At 44.4% G+C, this 20,252-nt stretch overlaps 1 protein-coding gene across 1 annotated transcript; it reads right to left on the minus strand.

Annotated features, from left to right (window-relative positions):
* Nucleotides 1–3,977: 3,977 nt before the first annotated feature.
* Nucleotides 3,978–13,341, minus strand: AKAP14 (A-kinase anchoring protein 14). Its single transcript, XM_040405302.1, has 6 exons — nucleotides 13,267–13,341; nucleotides 11,543–11,678; nucleotides 11,359–11,450; nucleotides 8,353–8,532; nucleotides 7,345–7,397; nucleotides 3,978–4,603 (listed from the first exon to the last, which is right to left on the minus strand). Exons 2-6 carry the CDS (start codon nucleotides 11,670–11,672, stop codon nucleotides 4,519–4,521), a joined length of 540 nt encoding a protein of 179 aa, XP_040261236.1. The 5' UTR covers nucleotides 11,673–11,678; nucleotides 13,267–13,341; the 3' UTR covers nucleotides 3,978–4,518.
* Between the last annotated feature and the right edge of the window lie 6,911 nt (nucleotides 13,342–20,252).

Below are 20,252 nucleotides of genomic sequence, written 5' to 3' on the forward strand. Positions count from 1 at the left end.
ATATGGAGAAAAGTAACAGCGTTAAAACTATACATAAAAACAGCATTACTAGTATTTGTATGCAACACTGAGATGCAGAACATTTTCCTAGAAAAATTCGTTATGCACTACTACTGTGACTTTGGAAAAAATCCTCACCATTTGCCACAATTTGTACAAGTATCTGTAGCATTAGGCTTCCATATGTCTTTATTTAAAGTAATAACTTCTCCTGCCATGTGAATAGACCACTTCAAAACCAAGCCCTGTATTATGCTTCACTTGAGTCTCGCTCATTGATTATCTTGTGACAATGGCACTGGGAAATAGGTGGGATATATTAGGCAGTGAGTGAACAGTCACTTCTGGAAGTTGATATGTCTGAAGCAGAAAAATGGGCAAGTGTAAGGATCTGTGCAACTGATAAGGGCTAAATTGTGACATCTGGGCAAGAACATCTCCAAAACAGCAGGTCTTGTCAGGTATGCAGCGGTTAGTGCCTACTAAAGGGGATTCAAAGAAAGGACACTGGTGAACTGGCAACAAGGTCCTGATCTGATTCCACAGAAGAGCTATTGGTGCACAAAGTTAAAGGGGCTAGCTAATATTTTCAAGTTCTGTGGATAGGGGATAACTAACTAGGACCTCCACCAATCCCCAGAACAGGGCTTCCATTTCCCCATCCTGATGGAGCGGCAGTCCGAACATGTGCCCTGCTGCTGCATTTTTTTTCCTGTGAGGCTAGCAGAGTACAGCACCTAGCTATTTCTGGCAGTTTCAGATAATTATATGCCCTGCCGCATCATCAGACCAAGGGAACCATTCTTTGAATTGGTGGGGATGCCGGAGGTCGAACTTCCACTGATCACTTATCTCCTATGCGGTGGGTAGGGGAAACTTGAAAACTTGGCACAATCCTTTTAACTGCTGGCAGTGATAGAAAAGTGTCGCAACACAAGGTGCATCACGGCTTGCTGCGTTGTCGCAGACTAGTCAGATTCTTCATTCTGAACGCTGGCCACTGCCAAACGCACATACAATAGACTCACAAGCATAAGAGTTGTACTGTGAAATGATAGAAGGTGTTGTGGTCTGATGAATTGTGTTGTCTTATACGTCATGTGGACGGCTATGTACATAGCTGATCAAAATTTTGATCAGCTGAAAAACAGCCTGTTTCCGTTTATTCGTTGCTTTCATTAAATTGAATGCTCATTTCTTCTTGTTGCATGTTGAAGCTCTACTTGGAACTTTGTTAAGATCCAGCCATGCTAAATATGATATTTTGCCATTTTTCAAGTGGTCTTAAACTTTTGATCAGGACTGTATGTGTCATTTACCTGGGGAAAAAATAGCATCAGGAAGCGCTATAGGACAAAAGCAAACCAGCCAAGGCAGTGTTATGCTCTGAGCAATGTTCTGCTAGGAAACCTTGAATCCAGTTCATGTGGATGTTCTTTTGACAGGTAGAACCTACCTAAATATGGTTACATACCCTGTACCCACCTTCATGGTAATGGTATTCCCTAATGGCAGAGGACCCTTTCAGCAGAATAGTGCATCCTGCCACACTGCAAACATTGTTCAGGAATGGTTTGAGGAGCATGACAAACAGTTCAAGGTGTTGACTTGACCTCCAAATTCTCCAGACTTCATCTGATCGTCCATATGTGAAATATGCTGCAAAGAAATGTCCATGGAGGCCTCACCTGACAACTTACAGGATCTGCTGCTAATGTCTTGGTGCCAGATCCACAGAACACTTTCAGAGGTGTTGCGGAGTCCGTGCCTTGACAAGCTGTTTTGATGGCACAAGGGAGAACCTACATAATATTAGGCAGGTGGCTTTAATGCTATGGTGAGTACATACTCCATGTTTCCCACTAGTAGTAACATTTTCCATTTTTAGGTAGTCTCATTGAGGTTCCTGCCTTTAGGTCCATACTGTGCCCAAAGATTACACATTATAATACAATAAAATCATTTTCACTTGCACTTTAATAATACATAGATTAGATATATAGAGTGATCATTTATAAAGGGTAATGTATTACAATAATTAACATAATACAATGAGCGTGTCACCGCCTGCTTATCAATCCTTCCTGCCACATGCTCCCCACTACAGACATTGATTACAGGAGACAATTGTTCTCAGGTCAGCTGGTAACCAGCCCCCGTTCCCCCTATATTTGAGGAATAAGGAAGAATAAAGTCACTACTACTTTCCCAATACTTCTCCATGGCTTGTGTCCACTAAAGTGAATGGATCTGAGCTGCAATACCACCCACAACCTGTGGAAAGGTGAGGTGCTGTTTTGGAAGAAAGCAGTAATGTTTTTTTCTAAAGTCGGACGTGCCCTTTAATTCTATGACTGCAATTAACTCATTACAGTTGCTTAATTTTTCCTGAGGTTTAAAATGGCATTGGAAACATTACACCTTTTACAGTTCATACATTTTCCTCCATATCTAATTAGTCACTTTATATAATATATTAGGCAAGTGCTTAAATATACATTCCACAATATAATGTTATAACCTGCTATAGAGTTCTCATGGCAATATGCAGGGTGTGCCACAAATCTGCCAGCAGACGGCATATACTTTTGACTCAACTAATTACGGTATGTTCTACTAATCAGAGGATGAATAATCTGATGAAATTGAAAATACAGTAATATTGCCACATACAGCAGACAACACTGATTTTACATATAACATAGAATTGCTTATAAGAGTTTTCCCAGGCTTTAAGGCCTCTTTCAGACGGGCGTTGGGGGAAAAGGTGCGGGTGCGTTGCGGGAACAGGTGCGATTTTTCCGCGCGAGTGCAAAACATTGTAATGCCTTTTGCACTCGCGTGAGAAAAATCGCGCATGTTTGGTAACCAAACCCGAACTTCTTCACAGAAGTTCGGGCTTGGGATCGCTGTTCTGTAGATTGTATTATTTTCCCTTATAACATGGTTATAAGGGAAAATAATAGCATTCTGAATACAGAATGCATAGTAAAATAGGGCTGGAGGGGTTAAAAAAAAAATTATAATAATTTAACTCACCTTAATCCACTTGCTCGCGCAGCCAGCATCTCTTCTGTCTTCTTTTTTGCTGTGTGCAGGAAAAGGACCTGTGGTGACGTCACTCCGGTCATCACATGGTCCATTACATGATCCATCACCATGGTAACAGATCATGTGACGGACCATGTGATGACCGAAGTGACGTCACCACAGGTCCTTTTCCTGCACACAGCAAAAAAGAAGACAGAAGAGAAGCCGGGCTGCGCGAGCAAGTGGATTAAGGTGAGTTTAATTTTTTTTTTTTAACCCCTTCAGCCCTATTGTACTATGCATTCTGTATTAAGAATGCTATTATTTTCCCTTATAACCATGTTATGAGGGAAAATAATAATGATCGGGTCCCCATCCCGATCGTCTCCTAGCAACCGTGCGTGAAAATCGCACCGCATCCGCACTTGCTTGCGGATGCTTGCGATTTTCACACAACCCCATTCATTTCTATGGGGCCTGCATTACGTGAAAAACGCACAAAGAGGAGCATGCTGCGATTTTCACGCAACGCACAAGTGATGCGTGAAAATCACCGCTCGTATGCACAGCCCCATAGAAATGAATGGGTCCGGATTCAGTGCGGGTGCAATGCGTTCAACTCACGCATCGCATCCGCACGGAATACTTGCCCGTGTGAAAGGGGCCTAACACTGATGACCTATCCTGAGGATAGGCCGTCAGTATCTGATCGGGACCCCCGCGATCAGCTGTCTGAGAAGGCACCGGTGCTACAGTGAGAGACGCAGCCTTCTCACAGCGTACATTGTATAGCGGCTGGGCTTGGTATCGCAGCTCAGCCCCATTCACTTGAATGGAGCTGAGCTGCGCCTAGGCCGCGTGACCGATGGACGTGTCGTCACTGGCCTAGGAAAAGCGCCACTGCCTTCTCAAACAGCTGATCGACGGGGGTCCCAGGTGTCGGACCCCCACCGATCAGATACTGATGACCTATCCAGAGGATAGTCGTCAGTATTACAATCTCAGAAAAAAAAAACTTTAAAGATGATTTGTCAACTTTCCTGGGAGCGTTTTTGAGGCATTTTTGTGTTTTTAGCCAAAAAGTGTGTTTGAGCACATGGCGTTTTTTCGTATGGCTTATGTTATATGTATGAAAATACATATCCCCCTGTAATGTCGCTTCCTGTGTAAAGCAGCCAGGGAAGAATACACTGGTACAAAAAAGGCACACAAAAACACCATTAAAAAATGCCATGGCCAAAGCATGCTGCAATAAAATAAAAATAAATACACTGCAAGTGTCAAAAAACGCTATTCCACTATTCCTTCATTGAATCTTTCCCATAGACTTCCATATAACAGCTGGAGATGGTATTTCTCGGCCTGCAAATAATGCAAAACACCTCAACATTGCCAGGAAAACCAATGTGTGACACCAACCTCACTGTGGCTATTTATACAAATTGTATAGTTTGGCATGAAAGTGTTTACCGAGAGTTGTGCAATACATTAAAATGTAATACTGTTTATCATTATCAACTTGCTTTCGATGATGTCCTTCAACCATTTTTCTCTGAATCTTGTCTCTCCAGGTCTGTAGAAATGATAGCAAAATGTAAAAAAAAGAGAAAAAGCAATAAACATAAAAGCAGACTGGCAGATACCATATATACGGAGGAAAGAATTGCTCCATACATACAGCACTCAACAGAGAATGATAGGACAACCACTGTGCACACAGCTCTGCCAAGTCTGGACGCACCACATAACCCAACATACTGTGAGAGTGCTACTCTGCAGTTGAACAGTACACCAGTCATTCTGAAGAGTTGTGTCATACAATAGACTGACCTGTGGAAGTGGAGTAAAAAAGTATTCCAGCTCTTTAAACAAAAACGTAACATCAGGCAAAAACTCAGGTTTAGGGTGCATTCACATGGCCATTTGTGTTTGGCGGTCCGCAAATTGCAGATTCGCAAAACATGGATACCGGCCGGCCCTATAATAGAAAAACCTATTCTTGTCTGCAATGTCCTGTCCACTACTGATCATCTCTGCAGGAAGATCATATAACACATGTCAATGCAAGTCCATGGAGAGGAGAGAGGGGAGGAGTGAGCAGACATTCAGAGACATACACTGACAAAGAGAGACCGCACAGCTATATAGGAAGGTTATAGCTCAGCAGAAGTGCTTCATTCACAACCATACAGGTCAGTTCTTCTCCATAATGTCATCCATGATTCAAAGGCTGCTTTTGAGGGACTTTGAGACAGTTAGGAAGGAGATTCTCCCCTACTTTCTGTGTACAGTGGATGGCAGCTAGTCTCCATCCATACTGCAAACTAGATATTCAGCAAGCACAGAGGAAAACTGCTAAAAATCTCAGTTACAAGTGATATAATGGCCAAAAAAGGTATTCCTCATATGCACACACTGTACTACTGATTAAAGGGGTTATCCGAGTTATGGGGGGGGGGGGGAGACAAAAAACTTATAAAACTCATCAGGACATACATATACATTAATTAAGCTTGATTTCTTAAGAGAAAACCCCATACTTACACCTTTGCATGGTTCTGTTATTATTGCTTTGTTTACATGCTGTTGGGGCGTGTAACAACAATGACTAAGCTCTCCCTCATGAATATATGGGGGTGTGAACAATCTGACCTTCCCCTCACCCTGCTCTGCACATCCTAACTTTGCATAAAAAAAATGATCATCTCCTAACTCACAAAGGCAGAAGATCTTCCTGTCACATTGCAGATACTCTATACCATATATATATATATTAAGCTATATGACAGCCATATCTATCTAAGCTACATGACACCTACATCTAGCTAAGCTACATGACACCTACATCTATCTAAGCTACATGACACCTACATCTATCTAAGCTACATTACACCTACATCTATCTAATCTATATGACACCTATATCTATATGAGGGACAATGATTTACTTTGTGATGTTCCTGGGGGTGATATTTTTTTTTAATGGCCAGTGGAGTAGGGCAATGGTAACTTGCTGAGGCTGCCAGATCGCCAGACGCAGAGGCAGCGGAATGGGCACACTGTTGGATCACAGGGAGGGAGCGGGCACAACATCGAATCTTTCCACCCCGCTGCCGACACTGGTAAGGATCGCGCATGTGCGATCCCTCACAGGAGCCGCGGCAGCCAGAGGAGAGAGAGGGGGGCGGGCACACAAGGCTCTGACGTTTCGTGTACAGAGCCGGGCCACTCCCTGAAGCAGGGAGAAGCCTGTACACGAGACGTCACCACCGGAGCATGGAGAGTGACATCAGAAACACCGCAGAATAAATAATGTGAGTAAATTACTAATGTATTTTTTTTTCTCCTCTCTCAGTCCGGGTTGTGTGGGGGGGGGGGGGGGTTCAGCGATAAAATAATGTTTTTGATTACTGATTTTTTTAAATATTGGTCTGTATTTAAAGAGGACCTTTCAACCATTATGACAATGTGAACTAACTATACAGACATGGAGAGCGGCGCCCGGGGATCTCACTGCACTTACTATTATCCCCGGGCGCCGCTCCGTTCTCCCGTTATACCCTCCGGTATCTTCGTTCACAAAGTTATGGTAGGCGGAGTCTGTCCTTGTTCTGCTGTAGCGCTGGCCAATCGCATTGCAGAGCTCACAGCCTGGGAGAAAAGAACCTCCCAGGCTGTGAGCTCTGCTCTGCGATTGGCCAGCGCTACAGCAGAACAAGGGCTGACTCCGCCTACCATAACTTAGTGACTGAAATCTCCGCCTACCATAACTTAGTGAGCGAAGATACCGGAGGGCATAGCGGGAGAACGGAGCGGCGCCCGGGGATAATAGTAAGTGCAGTGAGATCCCCGGGCGCCGCTCTCCATGTCTGTATACTTAGTTCACATTGTCATAATGGGTAAAAGGTCCTCTTTAAAAAATGTTAAATAAAATATTTTGAAACAAATGTATTTTTAATAATGTTATAAGCCACCATAACATATAGATATAGCTCGGACAACCCCTTTAATGCAAAGTTTGTTGAAAGCTCAGTGATGCTTTAATGTTGCCCTGTTGTCCTAACATCTACCTGCTTCCTCTAGTACATGACAAACAAGTGGTTGATGCAAAAAGTGCACAATAGATATGCACCTAGGCGCTAGAAGAAACACGCAGAGAGAAGCCTGGACAGATTGATTGATTGAGCGAATATCAGTATCAGAAATATACTGCGGTTGGTCATTTTGATGGATGATCAAACCATGCTCCTAGCTTTATAACTAATGGAATTCATGTGCAGATTCCGCAACAAGGGACAATTCTTTGTTTTATACCTGTGAACAAGTCTGTTGGATTCGAAGACAAAGAAAACTTCAACTGGTAAAGTCTGAAAAACAAAGGAAACGTGAATAGTCAAAGACAAAAGAAATTGCGAGCCATCTTAGAAAGTAGACAGCGCCTATTGTTCTGCTTCGGAAACTGGAGTGAAGGTGGCCATACACATTAGACTTGGGGCTCATTCACACGACCCACAAATTGCGGATCAGCAAAACTACAGATGTCGCCCGTGTGCGTTCTGTAATTTGCAGAGCAGAATAGGGGCCCATTATAGAAATGCCTATACAATGCAGCGGCAACTGCCCCTTTTGTAATGGTGGCGGTATGTTGTATGGGTGTCACTCTGGGGTGTTACACCTAAGGCTACTTTCACACCTGCGTTAGGTGCGGATCCGTCTGGTATCTGCACAGACGGATCCGCACCTATAAATGCAAATGATGGTATCCGTTCAGTACGGATCCGTCTGCATACACTTAGTAAAAAAAAGTCTAAGTGTAATTCAAACGGATCCGTCCTGACTTTACATTGAAAGTCAATGGGGGACGGATCCGTGGATACGAGCAGTGTTTAATGTGATGGGAAAAGGAATCCAGCCAGCCAAGGAAGCAATATGGACAACCACATTACATTAGTAAGTGCCCTGTGTTATCTTCCTCTACATGATAAATGCCAGTTGATGAAGTGAGACAACCCCTTTAAGGTTGGCGGGACTGCTTGACCCTATAATGTGTATTCTATATCTGACCAACGTTTTTTTTGGCCTATGTCGGGAAAAACATAAAGGTGCATGATGAATTTGAACACGTCTGATGCTTATGGGAGATAAGCGACCACCAAAATGATCTGGCATTAGCTTAGCCCCCCATTCCCCATTGAGAACAGGTGCACGCTTCCCTGAGCCGAGCATGCACGTGTGAGGAGGACAGGAGGACTAGCTATAGATCAGTATATGCAGCTTTTACTTCTATGATCACAAATGGTTTAGCAGCAGACGGATACTTACGGGAGGTTTAATTTTGGAGATCTTTACAGTAAAGTAGATGCAGGCCGTCGCCCTGGGAATTGGCTTCCTACAGGTTGGGATGCTCCATCTCATCCTATAATGGAACAGCTTACTGAACTCGGTCTCTTCTTCTCTCAGGAAATCTGTGCAGTACAACCAGCTCTCGTGGAATTCCCATGTCTGTCCACAACACATGACTAAAAGTATTACTTTCAAGGCATACAGATTTCTTAAGGGTACTTTCACACTTACGGTAGAGGATTCCAGCAGGCAGTTTCGTCGCCAGAACTGCCTGCCGGATCCGTCAAAACGCATGCAAACCGATGGCATTAGTCAGACGGATCAGGATCCTGATCCGTAGGACAAATGCATTGAAATGCCGGATCCGTCTCTCCCGTGTCATCCGGAAAAACGGATCTGGCATTTATTTTTTCACATATTTTGCGGTCTGAGCATGCGCAGACCGCAATGCCGGATCCGTTTTGCCGGAACACCTGGGGCATTAATGCATGTCAATGGGAAAAAATGCCGGATCCGGCATTCTGGCAAGTTTTCCGAAATTTGGGACGGAGATAAAACCGCAGCATGCTGCTGTATTATCTCCGTCCTGAAAAGGCAAAAAGACTGAACTGAAGACATCCTGATGTATCCTGACGGATTGCTCTCCATTCATAATGCATGAGGATAAAACTGATCAGTTCTTTTCCGGTATTGAGCCCCTAGGACGGAACTCAGTGCCGGAAAAGAATAACGCAAGTGTGAAAATAGACTGGTGTTTCAAATGTCAGTCTAAGGCCTCATGCACACGACCGTTGTTAGGGGCGGTGCTGGAGCTGTGGTTGAGAAAGGAGAAGTGCATCATGGGTTTGGTTGGATACAACAGGAAATGTTCCATATGTAAACGCCCCAGAGTGGCATTACCACCTTTGTCTGGCCCCCACTATCTTTAATGGTGCATCCTGTGTTATCTCAGATATACTTATTGCCAGATCCTGCAAAATGTATGTATTTATTCCTATAAAACTATTTATGTTCATGTAATTGCCTGGTTTTCCACAAGGTGGCGGCATTACTGGCAGAGCTGTGCTACATAGAATGGAACCCTTCTTCCATTCTATTCCTCTCTCTAGAGACGGAGGAGTCTTAGTTTTAGCTAGAGTAGGTCAGTCCCTACCCCTCAGGGGGAGAGGTTGTAGGTTCAGCTTGTCCCCTTCTGGGAAGAAAGCAGGCCTTATCTATGCTGGACAGACCTTGCCTGTGAGTTTATACATGGTTGCATGTCCTCTCCTGGGCTTACATTGCCTAACAAGCCAAGCTAAAGTGAGCTTGAAGCCAGGAAGAAGTTTCCTAGGATTACAGTGAGAGTCAGACTGCAGAAAGCTAAGTAACAGCCTACAGCAGAAAGGAAAAGTTCCTATTTAAGCCAGCCAACATAGCAGGGCTGAGAGAGTTCAGACGTAGCAGACCTGAGAGTGTTTGCCTACCAGAACTTTATGCCAAAGCTGCTGGAACCCAAGACCAAGTCTGCAAATGGTTTGGATTACCGTTTATGCAAAGTAAAGCTGTGTTCAACGTTACTAAAAGTCTGGACTCTATTTATTCTACTTCCTTCATCATCCCAGTTATTATTCCCTTTTTGCCTTGTTTCGCCCGACCACATCTGGGATCCAAGGATATCCAGGTAGGAGCACCATGACACGTGCATGCAACACCTTCAGGGACATTGTAGGCCCACCTACACCACTCTGGCATTCCTACCCTGGGTATCAATACTACCATACTTAAAGGGGACTCCATGTCCTCTTTGCTTAACTGCAACTGGCGTCACGACTACTTGCTCTATAAGAGGGACATATTTCGTAGAAACCTCCTAAGGGGCAAGGGATATTCCAGACGCACGGCTTTTGGGAACTGCACATACAGAATGATTTATTACATGGTAAAAACGGGTTAGGGGGTCCAAACTGAAAAAAAAATAAGTATGGAAAAGATGTACATGAGGTACAACTGCAGGATCTGTTAAAAACCATAGTTTGTCATTATTCCCACGGCCGGCGCTGCCTCCGTGCGGCAGAAGAGTCCGGTAAATTTCTTGTCCTCTGGCTTCCCCGCTGTTCCCTTGTGGTATTTGAAGACTCTGCTGGTTTATGGATTTCTGGACGTGTATTGTGACTACGTTTTGGCTTTTGGCAATTTGGTAGTGTTTTGATCTCTTGGTTTTGACTTTTTGGCATGTTGCTTTTTTCATTTGCTTCCGACGTTTTTTGTACTTCATCGTCCAACTGGCATTTGACCTTTTACTGTACGACTGCTCTTTGATTGTTTGTTGTTCCCTATTTGCGTTTTGCCCTTGCACGTATTTCAGCATAGGGACTGCTGCCCAGTTGTGGGGTCACTGCCTAGGGTGACTGTGCAAGTAGGTGAGGATAGTGGCTCTGGGAAGTTTTATGGCTACACTATCCCTGTTTGTGTGTGATAGTAGTCGCCTTATCCTGACATGGTTACCCTAGAAAACCCCTTTAATGGAGTTTTCCAAAAGATAGTTGTGATGAAGAAAGGGTCTGGTGTAGGAAATGAACTGTCCCAGACAGCCGGCCCCACCATACACATCACTGGTCATATGCCGACCCTCAGAGAAGAGCTCCCGACCACGAGAGGCTGTGATGACACATTACATCTTATAGGAAAAACTCAGAACTGCCAAGTTTAAGTGACTACTGCGGCAGTCGGGCAATCCGTGCAGTTTTGAAATTAGAGAATATTGGTGATTTGCTTTATTTTACGTTTTCACCCTACTGGACATGAATTGTTGTTTTCGACGACCTCCAAAGGGTTTTTTAAAGCACACCACATGTGTACCTGTCCGTGGTCCTCCTGTAGATCTCCTAACCTCACAAAATGTAGATCCCATCATTATATTTCCCATTCCTTTTGCATCAAAACATCTACTCCTAGCGTACAGAAACCTTCCTTATCCTTAACGTGTCTTCATACAGTATATCTTACCGAGACATATTCTTCTATTTGCTTCTTGCCCAGCTCCACAGTGAAGTCCTGACACGAGAGCCATGGGATGTTCTTCGCGTCATGTTCCTGCTCTAAAACAAGACATTTTGTGTACGTTATAAGGTATTACTGCCCTGGCGTACCGAAGTCTTATGTGCAGGTGAAATGTGCATTTTCACGTTACCTTTAACCCTTTCCTCCCCTTGCCCCGTGTGTAGGCTTCTCAGGCTGTCCTGGGCATTTCTCATGGCAGTTTCTACCAGTTCACAGGCTTTTTCTTTAAGTGCCGCAATGTACATTTCCTCAGAATCCATGTTGCGCTGTTATAAAACAAAAAGTTTGGATTTTTATATGTCTACTGTAAAGGGTAACCACCCAAAATACTGAAATGTGTTCGTCGTTCCTCGGTTTACCTGATTTTACCAGATAGTAGCTTATATATCTAATATGTATAAAACCCAAACTCATTTCTACAAGGGTATATAGGCAGAAGGGGTGTAGGTGTAAGAAGGGTCTCCATGGTGAAATCAGGAGGTGCCCCCCTAACACTCACTTATGCCTTCAAGCCTATCTCTTTGAAATCAGCAGTAGGGGGGGGGGGGGGGTCACAAGTAAGGGCCGGGACGTCACCGTTCTAGGGGGTTCACTTTGGGTGGAGGGAGATGTTGTGAAGTTATCTTGAACACCTTCTACCTTCAGCTTCCATAATCAGATTTTTTTAATCTATTTTTTTGTTCCTACCGTTAGAAAGCCAATTTTATTAGACCTTTTCCTCACTTGATTCTCGTGTGATAGTTCATTATTTTATTAGTTATGAATTAACTTCTTCCCTCAATCTGCCCCTTCTCTTGGTTCCAAGGGAATCCGTTACCCCATACCTTGCAATAAAGGCAGCAGATGTGCACTTAGGAGCAGAATTTAATGGTCTTGGTCATATCTTGATACATGCCCTCAATTAAAAAAAAAATACGCCTTTTAATTTTATGGAAATGAGCCCCTAGGTGCAACTAGGGTGTTGCCATTGCACCGAGGCTCATCTTTTCTGGCCATGTCCCCATCGCTTTGACTAACAGGGCCAGGCAGTGAAAACGTACTCACCCCTGGCCCTGAAGTCTCTCAGCAGCGCATTCGGCACATGCGCAGTACATGACTGGAGATTGATGGGCACATGTGCAGACAAATTCCATCTGCCCGGCAATCTCCAGCTATGTACTGCGCGTATGCTGAATGCGCTGCTTCATGGCTACCCTGCCTGCCCGGTCAGACAAAGTGGTGAGGCACAGTCAGGAAAGAAAATGAGCAGAGCCTCAGTGCAACAGCAAAGCCCTCGTTGCACCTAGGGGCAAATTTGTATAAAATTGGGGGCATGTACTGAGATGGGACCAAGACCATTAGATTCTGCTGACAAGCATACACATCTCTCATGGTTGGTGACAGATTCCCTTAACATGCAAATGCATATTTATAAACTGTAATATAATCTTACGCCCATATCACCCTTCTTACTAACAACATGTGCCATTTGCTTTGGCATCTTTACTTTGCCCCAGACTGGTTGCTAGCATTGCACCGTATAGACCTGGAGGTCTACAAAGCGATATTTCCTTTTGTGTCTGAAGGCAATGCCGCTCTAGAGCACCGTGATTTAGCTTCTGGGTGCAATGCACAAGCAGCAGAGATGAATTTGTCATCTTACTCTACGCAACTGCATCACGCACATTGTAACACTCATTGAGACAGAAATGATAAAGTCGCAGATGACACACTGGCACTGGCATGAAAAAGAGCTATCTCAGCTCTGCTACATTCAGTAGTGTGTTGCCTGGTTAAAATACAAGCAAATAAACGATTCTTTCCATGAGATTCATGCAATACCGGAGCAGAACCTGCAATCAAATGAACACCTACCAGATTTTCCTCCTCTCTGGATGGGAGTTGTGTGACGGGGCAGCTTGTGTGGAGTAGCAGTGCGCAGTGTTTGAACACAGATGTAGCTATGGAGATCTGTGCACCAATGACAGGCGGCTGCAGTCTCCAATCACCTGAGCGGTCAGCCAAAGGGGCCGGTCTGCTGCAGGCTGACATCATCCTCTTCACACATTGGGATACAGCAGATCGCAGGATCGTCTCCTACCAACCACTGTAGCATTTGGGAGGACTTACCTTTTACAACATTGCATTACACCTATCAGATTGCTAAAATATAAGGAAAGCAACATAAAAAAGGTCTGGAATACACAGTTAAAAGCTGGCCATTCACATACTAATACTACTAATACTACTAATAATAATACTAATAATACTACTACTAATAATACTAATACTAATAATACTAATACTACTACTAATACTAATACCATTACAACAAGAAATATACAGTATTTGGACCATGATGCATTATCTATCACAGACCCCAAAGCTATTAAATGTCATTCATAGGACTGTCGTTGTCCTCTAATATTGCAGAGGTCCTAAGGTCCGGGTTTGACTGCAACCTCTGGCCCTCCCCCATACATCGGAATCTGGTTACTTTATAAATGGGTGGTCTTCTTTAGGCTTCCTTCACACAGTTGTTTTTTTAGTTTTTTGTAAAAATGCTATATATGTTTACCTTTTTTTAAGCTTGTTTACATTAAGGCCCCCCGCACATGAACGTGTGCGCCTCGTGGTCGTGCTGCGGCCGGCAAAATGCGGGCTGCAAAGCACGAACACCGTCCGTGGGGCAGCCGCAGCGGATCGCGGACCCATTCACTATAATGGGTCCGCGATCTGGCCGTTCCGCAAAAAGATAGGACATGTTTTATCTTTTCGCGGAACGGAAGTACGGGACGAAACCCCCCACGGAAGCACTCCGTAGCGCTTCCGTAGGGTTCCGTTCCGTGCTTCCGTTCCGCACCATTCTGCATCTCCGGATTTGCAGACTCATTGAAGTGAATGGGTCCGCATCCGTGATGCAGAATGCCCACGGAATGACACCCGTGTATTGCGGATCCGCAAATGCGGTCCGCAATACGGCAAAGGGGCGCACACGTTTGTGTGCGAGAGGCCTAAACAGGTGGTTTTTTTTAGCTGTTTTTCAACCCCTAGGCCTCTTGCACACGACCGTATGTCTTTTTCTGTATTTTGAGGTCCGCAGATAACACGGATGACATCCGTGTGCATTCCGTTTTTTGCAGAACGGAACATCTAGCCCCTAATAGAACAGTACTATCCTTGTCCGTTATGCGGAGAATAATAGGACATGTTCTATGTTTGAACGAAAATATGGAAACAGAAGGCATATGGAGTACCTTCCGTTTTTTTTTGCGGATCCATTTAAATGAATGGTTCCGTATACGGTCCGTATATGGAATGCATGTTCTATGTTTGAACGGAACAGAAATACGGAAATGGAAGGCATATGGAGTACCTTCCGTTTTTTTTTGTGGATCCGTTGAAATGGATGGTTCCGTATACGGAACGCAAAAAAACGGAACGGAAACGGAAAAAAAAAAATGGTTCATGTGCAAGATGCCTTATAGAAATGCCTAAGGGGGTAAAAAAAAGGTGACACCTTGAAAAAAGTACTTTGTCAGTAGTGGATTGCTTAATTTGCTATAAACAGATGCATTTCCGTGCTTCCTAAGTGATTACAGCAGGTGAGCGCTGCTCAAAAAACAGCAAAAACGCAGAAAAGACGACTGTGCAAATCCAGCCTAATAAGTGGTATTCTGGAGAGCGGTCACTGCAGTCATGTACATATATACACGACTTTCAGTTCATAACTAAGCATTTTCAAATTACAATGAATTTATTTATACATGGGATGCCTCGTGCACATGATAGTGTGTTCCTCAAACAGCGGGTCCTCAATATATGGGCACCGGCCGTGTGCACTCAGTATCACGGATGGGGACCCATTCTCTTAAATGGGTCCACAATCCGCAATATACGGAGCGGAAGCCCACAGAAACACTACGAAGAGCTTCTGTGGGATTTTGGTACGTGCATCTTTACCGCAAAAAAAATGTTCAATTTGTTTGCTGTGCGGAACGCATCTTGCAGATCGCAGACCCATTCAAGTGAATGGGTCCGCATCCGCAAACGGCGTGCAATCACTCGGTACCCATGCATTGCGGGCCACGATTTTTTTCTGTGCACAGCACAGGCACAGGGCACACATGTCCGTGTGTCTGTCATTATGTGGTGTATTTGTCCCACAGACATCCATTTTTTATTTTTCCCCTGCTTCAAAAATAAGGTGTGTCAGGGTGTGTTACCGTTTTTTGTGGTGTTTTTCCACCATCGTATATTGCTCTACACAGTGGAAGTGACACTACAGAGGGTACATACTTTCCTATTTAAAAAATAAACACAAGGCATACAAAAAACACCAACCTAAAATGCCAGCCAGGTGGTAAAGCACACTATAGAAGCAAAATGAAATAAAAAACACTGACCAAAAAATGCACAACTAACAACCATGTTCGGCAGCACCCAAAGGAGTTTTCTGAGCCCAACTTCCCCAACAAAAAAAAATAATTTGTTGCTGGATGGGAATTTTAATAAAATACAAAAGAAGCTCAAAAGTGCCACTGTTTCAGTCCTTCCAGTGGCGTGAATGCGGACCAAAACAATGGTCATGTGCATGAGGCCTAATGATGATAAACCTGACTATCTCACCTGACTGCTGAGGCTACTAATTGGTTGCAGCAGTCACGTGGAGTACAGTGCATGGAACGGCAAGCAGGTGAGTGTTAAAGGGATTTTCCGAGACAAGTATACTAATGACCTATCATCTGGATAGGTCATCGGCATCTGATCAGTGGGGGTTCAACACCCAGGACCCCTGCCGATCGGCTGTTTGAGAAGGCGCCGGTGCTTGCAGTGGCTCTGCGGCCTTCTCTCAGCTTTGCAACGTCACATTCATCGGTCACGTGGCCTAAGCGCAGATCAGCCCCACAGAAGTGAATGAGCCTGAGCTGTGATAGCAAGCACAGCCGCTATACTGTGCTGGGGAGCACGGAGAAGGCCGTGGTGCCGCTGCGAGCGGGGGCGAGCTGCTGTCGGAGGTTGCACACCTTGTTGTAAATAAGCCGCATTCTCCGTCAGGCCGATATCATAGACTGGCGCAGCTCACACTGGCCTTGATAAGTCTTCCCCAAAATGTTCTTTTTGTTACCCTTAGCAACTAGTTACAGTACAGCTTTCATTTTATCAAAGCTGTTTAAGAAATGAAAGCTGAACTCTGATTGGTTGTTAATTAAGGGCAAAAAACCCCACAATTTTCTAGACAGTTTTGGTACATTTATCCGAATAGTGAGTTCTGCCTAGCTCAGGGCTTGAAGAGACGGTGCCCTTACTGGTCCTGTTTGTCTCACTTCAAGCATTTATCAGGTAGGAAAGTTAATACCATGCACTTAGGCTACTTTCACACTAGCGTTTTAGTTTTCCGGTATTGAGATCCGTCATAGGGGCTCAATACCAGAGAAAAAATTCATTGTCAATGGGGACAAAACTGAACTGAACAGAACGGAATGATCCAAAATGTATTCCGATCTCATACCGGAGAGCAAACCGCAACATGTTGTAGTTTGCTTTCCGTCCTGGGATGCGGAGCCAAATGGATCCGTCCTGACACACAATGCAAGTCAATGGGGATGGATCCGTTTTTCTCTCACACAATCTGACACAATAGAAAACGGATCCGTCTCCCATTGACTTTCAATGGAGTTCATGACGGGTCCGTCTTGTCTATGTTAAAGATAATAGAACCGGATCTGTTCAGAACGGCTGCAGACGGTTCTATTATCAGTAACGGAAGCGTTTTTACTGAACCCTGCCGGATCCAGTAAAAACGCTGGTGTGAAAGTAGCCTTACTAATGTATTGTGATTGTCCATATTGTCTCCTTTGCTGGCTTGAATCATTTTTCCATCACATTATACACTGCTCGTATCCAGGGGTTATGGCCGCCACTGCAGTGCAGATACGAGGTGGTCATGCTTGCACGCAATAGCAAAATGCACCAGCCTATGCAACTCCCACGGTCCGGGCCACCACAGCCGACGCTTTTTTCGATAGTGTGCGAGCATGACCACCGCTACTGGATTGCAGGGTGGTCGTAACCCCTGGATACAAACAGTGTATAATGTGATGGAAAAATGAATCAAGCCAGCAATGGAGCTAATATGGACAATCACAATACATTAGTAAGTGCCTTGTATTAACATGACAAATGCTATTTGCTGAAGTGAGAGGACCGCATTAACCCCTTCCCGACCAGCGCCGTAATAGTACGGCGCTGCGGGAAGTGAACGGAACTCAATACCGGAAAAGAATAACGCTAGTGTGAAAAGTGCCCTTAGACTGTAAAGTATAGCAGCTCTCAATTCTATGTGCACAGAGGGAGAGGGGCTGGATGACTCACAATGATCTGACTGTACAGCGAGCACATCATTGGTCGTAATTCCATAGATCCGTTTTTAGGACTGACATAGAATTTATAATGATAACAATGATGATCATAGTAATGTTATTATTATTCATTTATTTATATGAGTTTATTGATTTTTACAGGGCTCCCTTTATTAGCAAAATCAAGAGCCAAATGCAGTTTTTCGGCCCTGGAAATCTGTCGGCGTTCATGAAACCAGCTCATGCTTAGTAATGCATCGCTTTCTCTGCAGTGATCAGCAGTTACACTGAGATGTTCCCATTTCCTCAAATCAAACAGCAAGAGAGAAATAGGGGCATGAAGGAATATAACAGTTCTTATGCACAAGATAAGATTTGTACAGAATAAGGCCTCTTGCACACGACCGTATGGCTTTTTCTGTATTTTGCTGTCCACAAAAAACGGATCCACAAAAAATACGGATGACGTCTGTGTGCATTCCGTTTTTTGCGGAACAGAACAGTTGGCCCCTGATAGAACAGTCCTATCCTTGTCCGTTATGTGGACAATAATAGGACATGTCCTATCTTTCAACAGAACGTAAAAACGGAAATACGGAAACGGAGTACCTTCCGTTTTTTTTGCGGATCCATTGAAATGAATGGTTCCGTATAAGGTCCGTATACGGAACGCAAAAAACGGAACGTAAATTATAATTTTGGCATAAAAAGCATGGTCAGCATATAATATGCATAGCCCCTACTGTAATAGGGTGAAACAGCCACCAATGCTTAAAGGGAACCTGTCATGTGGATATTTGATTATAATCTAACTAATTATATACAATCATTAACTACTAAACAGTTCCTTAGATGTATTCACTTACTGGTGTGACAGATGGTTACCTCATAATATACACACAAAGATGCCGCATGCTAATGAGCTGATTGGAGTCCGGCGTGATGTCATTGAGTCCAGCGTATATTTAATTCAGAGCTATAGCCACTCCCCTGTCCACCTGCTGCTGGTTCATATGAAAAATAACTGTCATTCAGCAGCAGGTGGGCGGGGAGAGTCAGGAGCTCATGAATATTCATGACTTATCATTATCAGCTGGAGCTTTTCAATACAAGATGTTGGCAGATTGACTGGGTCAATTAAAGAAAGTGACCTAGCATTGTGCTAAGAGAATCGATCATTTATTTATGTTGCCCTTAGTTAGGACACCATAAAACTGGTGACAGGTTCCCTTTAAATACGGTTTCTAATACTGTTGATGTGAATTTTTACTTTTTAGAGTTGTCATTGTGCAGTTTTACCACTAGAGGCCGCTGCTCCTCCACACAGTTAAAGGGCTTCTGTCACCCCACTAAACAGTTTTTTGTTTTTTTTTGGTTACTTTTAATCCCTATACTGCAATTTATGCATACATACTGTAATTAATCATTTTGGTTCAGCAGATTATGTTAAAAACGTACTTTTATAATATGTAAATTACCTGTCCACCAGCAAGTAGGGCGGCTACTTTCTGGTAGCAGCCGCATCCTCCTATCCTAAAGACGCCCCCTCCGCATGTTGATTGACAGGGCCAGCGGACGGGATCTCTCTCTGCTGGCCCTGTTTGCATTCAAAATCTGGCGCCTGCGCCGTACCTGTCTTCAGTCGGTGCAGGCGCACTGAGAGGCGGACGCTCGCTCGGCCGCTCCATCCTCAATGCGCCTGCGCCGGGTGTAGATGTGACGTCATCGGCGCAGGCGCATTGAGGATGGAGCGGCCGAGCGTGCTTCCGCCTCTCAGTGCGCCTGCGCGACTGAAGACAGGTACGGCGCAGGCGCCAGATTTTAAATGCAAACAGGGCCAGCAGAGAGAGATCCCGTCCGCTGGCCCTGTCAATCAGCATGCGGAGGGGGCGTCATTATGATAGGAGGATGCGGGTGCTACCAGCAAGTAGCCGCCCTACTTGCTGGTAGCAAGGTAATTAGCATATTGTAAAAGTAAGTTTTTAACATAATATGCTGAACCAAAATGATTAATTACAGTATGTATGCATAAATCGCAGTATAGGGATTATAAGTAACCAAAAAAAAAAACAGTTTAGTGGGGTGACAGAAGCCCTTTAAGTTTTGCTAAGTATTTGAATATGCAGAAGAGGTTGAGATGATGCTGCTGCAGCTGTGAAGAAGCAGGAAATGGTGAGCTGAGCAGACATGTCTGGGCAGAGACTGGAGGACAGCATTGTGTGCCCTCCTCGCGTCAGTGGGACTTGGAGTGGCCAGGGTCACTGTTGGAAGTGACTGATGGCTGTCAGCGGTCCAGATGGCGTCTAGGAGAGAGAGGGTCGGTTCCCAGAAGGCTGGAAGAGCCGTGGAACAGTCGGGGCTGCCATAAGGGGTTAAGCTACTCAGCCTGGAGAAGAAGCAGTCCGCCATTTTGTGAGCTGTCTGAGAGGACCGTGTGGATCCAGATTCTGTTCCTAGGGATGAGCATCGGCGTCAGGAAGCTGATCAAAACAGAGGGTC

Source organism: Bufo bufo, chromosome 8 (assembly GCF_905171765.1).
Source record: "Bufo bufo chromosome 8, aBufBuf1.1, whole genome shotgun sequence".
NCBI lineage: Eukaryota > Metazoa > Chordata > Amphibia > Anura > Bufonidae > Bufo > Bufo bufo.